Source organism: Lactuca virosa, chromosome 8 (genome assembly GCF_052849685.1).
Source record: "Lactuca virosa cultivar CGN04683 chromosome 8, Lactuca_virosa_CGN04683_v6, whole genome shotgun sequence".
Classification (NCBI taxonomy): domain Eukaryota; kingdom Viridiplantae; phylum Streptophyta; class Magnoliopsida; order Asterales; family Asteraceae; genus Lactuca; species Lactuca virosa.
In genome coordinates, this window is record NC_136433.1 from 29,659,704 (window position 1) to 29,663,411 (window position 3,708).

A 3,708-nucleotide genomic window follows, 5' to 3' on the forward strand; every position below is an offset into this window, starting at 1 on the left:
CCACAGGGATTAAACTTCAGATTTTGGGAAACCACAGGTACCATTTATGATGTTTTTTCTAATTGTTTTATACAATTTTAGTTTCGAAAATATAGTCATTTTAGTTGAAACATGGACCTAAGATGTTATAAAAACCTCAAATAATAATAATAATAATAATAATAATAATAAATACTAAATTTGTAAAAGAAAGCGTATCAAAATTAAAAAATAAAAAATTAAAAAATCGATCTCCAATATATAAATATCAAAGTTTTTAGTATGAATTTGATCTAAAATCAACTACAATATATAAATATCTCTCAATCTACACCACATAGAAAATCTATCTCATATATCTCTCAACCAACTTAATTTTATTTTATTCTTTAAATTTAAACATGTACTAAAATTAAAAATAAATAAAACCAAAATTGAAAATAACATTCCATTAAAAAAGCAAACCACTACAAACATTAATTAAAATCGTAAAATTGACAATTAAATTCTTAAAACGAAAATTAAAATCCTAAATTAACTTCTATAACTTCCAATTATAAATCGCGTCCATTTTCCGCTTGTGTGTGACCATCATACTTCACATCTCTCCGGTCAAATGGTCATGCGGTTGAAAAGAGAACCACAAATTTTTTTCATTCATTTCTCCTTGAGCAAGCTTAACTCCTCATCCAAGACTTTCACTTTATTTTTCTCGGTCATTTCCATGATACTCAATTTATCAACTTGACATTGCTTTGTCATTTGTCTCTTCTTCGTTTGTATGGGTGACACCAGCGATTTTGGTGACGATGTATTTTATTTCAGGATGTCGATGTCGTTTTCTTCCTTTTTCGTCATTGAGGTTGTCGCAGTGATTCCAAATTAAACTCTTCAACCTTTGTGTTGAATTCAAATATAATTTGTGAATTCAAAAAGGTTGTGTGTGTGTGTTGGAGTCGAATGTTTTGGTCATGTTGGATGGATGGGGGATTCTCACCCATTGCTTCGACGTTTAACCATGTCACATGGAATTTTAAAATAATCCATGTTGCCTTGTGTGGAAAGGCTTTTATTTATTTATTTTTTTAAATTGATACTCGCTTTGTGTTGACTTTAAATGTCGACTTTAAATATCGACGTGAAGTCAAAATATGTACTCATCCAAAATAGGTGTAAAGACTAAAGAACTTGGAAATTAGTATCATAAAAAATTAACACCCATTGTAGCAAACTATGTACCAAATTACAACAATAAATAACTTCAAAAACAAGTGTTACACAGATAAACTATACAAAATGTGGTGCTTCCAACAAATTACCACCATGTTTAGGTGCCTCAAAAAGCTTTTTCTACTCTGTACAAATGACAAGTTTACCCCTGTGTTCCCACCCATCCATTAGGAATACCATGTTTATGAAACCATTCAGGCATGTGAAACTTTTCATAGAGTAGAGGCCTTACATCACCCTGTTCAGACAGTTGTTTCAGAAGTGGAAGAATGACATCAAGAAGCTGATTATCATGTGGTTGTCCAGCAGAAAAAGGTATGCATGGGATTCCATTCACTGGTTGCAATAAGAAACTGAATGGATTGTTGTCTACAATCACAATTCTGCAGAAGTTTCTTGATATACAAGAAAGGTCCTTCACATGTTCCCTGTATTCCCTGTAAAAATTAAAAACGTTTAACCTCTTTCTGGTTAATAGAAAAACCGGATTTTTAGGTTCAATTTGGTATCTTTTGGAAGTTTTTTTTTTTTTAAATATGTTTTCTTAGGTGTAAAAAACGGTTTTCCGAAAACCTAGTACATGCAAACGTCCTATGTACTATGTAGACAATGACATGGCTTGTGACATGTTATCATAATTTAAATCAAGATGTTACTCATTGTTATAATAGGTGAGATTTTTTTAATGTACAATGGTCTTATAAAAAATAATTTTAAAGTACAATGTTGTAATGAAAAAAAAAGAAGCACAATGCTATGATAAAGAAGAAAAAGAAAGTACATTGTTATTTCTTGCAGAACGACTTACGTGGAACTTGTAGAAGGGCGATAAAGTCTACGACTAAATCTGTTTTCAGCATCTATTCTGTCAACAAGTGGTTTAGCATAACCTGCAATCATGTAATAAATTAATAACTGAAGCTGAAAAAATCAACAAAATGAAAAGCAGTGAGCAAACCTTCAAGACCTGCAGTGAATAGAATAAGATCAGCAAATAAACTGAGTTGGGTAAGAAATTCGTGCAATCCAGGACGTTCGAATACTGTTACATAGTTGATTTTGGGTTTGCCTTCACTTTCCTTCAAATCAGAAGTTTGAATGTTATGTTTGGTTATTTATCTTCATGATAGATGATAAAGAAGATGAGTAGATGATGAAGATAGACATTGTTACCTTGTCTGAAGATAGACATTCTAGCTCAAACCAATTCAATCCAGCATCTATGGCTTGATTACGAACAATGGCAGGTAAACTGGAAGTCTCATAAGCACATACCAGAGTTTCATCCAAATCAAGAACAACCTACAGCCAGAGTTACATCAATGTTTATAATCAAGCTCAAATCTAATTAGGTTCATGCATGTAATCTGCTTGAAATCTGATCTGTGATGTAGAAGTGTTGATTCCATGACTCTAAACAGTAAGAAGAGGTAAAAACTTTGGTCCCCTGGTGTAAAGTATCACTTATTGCAGTAGTATTATCATATGATCTAGTAATTTGAAGTTTTGAACACGAATTCAAATTCTAGAAAAGCGCATGCGTCATCGAAATTAATACAAACGCCTAACAGTTGTAAGTTGTTCATTCAATAGATGCAATAACATAAATGAGGGGAACAATTATGGTAATAACTAACAACGATTTTGTAAACCTAGTTTTTACTCACACAAAAAAGCAAATCAAGGAAACGAAAAAACACATTGAAATGAAAATTAAGCGTACCGTGAGCTTTTGCGAAAGATCATAGGCGGCATCGGCAGTTGGAATATTGACAGCAGAGGCAGCGTACGGTGACGGAGATTCGGGAGATTCAGACAATTCAACGACGGGCAAAGGCTCAAAAGACGGAGAGGAAGACGAAGAAGAAGAATAATTAATCAAGGTAGGAGTGGCTTTAATGATCTGAACGAAGATCTGAAAGAAGAAAGCCAACCAGTTCAACAGTGCCCGCCATACGTGTAAGGTCTTCTTTGGCGCGTATACTTCGGTATCTGTTTGACCAAGCTCCACCATCGCCGGCCGCAGGCAGAAAAGACACTCACAAACACAGAAAGTAAACCTTCGTATTATAGATTGAACCAGACGATTCCGCTTTTTTGTGTCCTCTCGTCAATATGGAAGACGATGGGGGAGAATCGGAGATGGGGTGGCGCCTCTTGAAGAGATAGAGAGTGTCAGCCACGCGTTTGTCGAAACGAGTGGGGAATTTCAATCGTCGCCGTGAAGATGGATTGGGGAAGAGACTGATTTTTGCCAGTTGTTCATTTATGTAGGGGCAAGCCACCTATGTTTCTAATTTTTTCAAACGAGGTCCATAGAGTTTAACATTTTCAACTAAGGCCACAAATATCGTGATATTGTTGCATTGATTTCTTTTCCGGTTATTTCTATGATCAATATATTAACTGTTGATGGATAAGAAATATAAAAACTTTGTTTTTATGTGTTTATTTACAAGAAAAAACCTAAATTTGATCGGACTCTTTTATATTAACTTA

General features: G+C 33.9%; 1 protein-coding gene across 2 annotated transcripts; it reads right to left on the reverse strand.

Moving 5' to 3' along the window:
• Window positions 1-1,152: 1,152 nt before the first annotated feature.
• Window positions 1,153-3,459, reverse strand: LOC145133298 (uncharacterized). Of its 2 annotated transcripts, none has more exons than XM_079068243.1 (5): window positions 2,933-3,459; window positions 2,383-2,511; window positions 2,177-2,288; window positions 2,018-2,099; window positions 1,153-1,646 (listed from the first exon to the last, which is right to left on the reverse strand). In XM_079068243.1, exons 1-5 carry the CDS (start codon window positions 3,221-3,223, stop codon window positions 1,352-1,354), a joined length of 909 nt encoding a protein of 302 aa, XP_078924369.1. In that variant the 5' UTR covers window positions 3,224-3,459; the 3' UTR covers window positions 1,153-1,351. The 2 variants fall into 2 exon arrangements, with proteins under 2 accessions (XP_078924369.1, XP_078924368.1); XM_079068242.1 differs by having other exon boundaries at window positions 2,168-2,288; window positions 2,933-3,458.
• Between the last annotated feature and the right edge of the window lie 249 nt (window positions 3,460-3,708).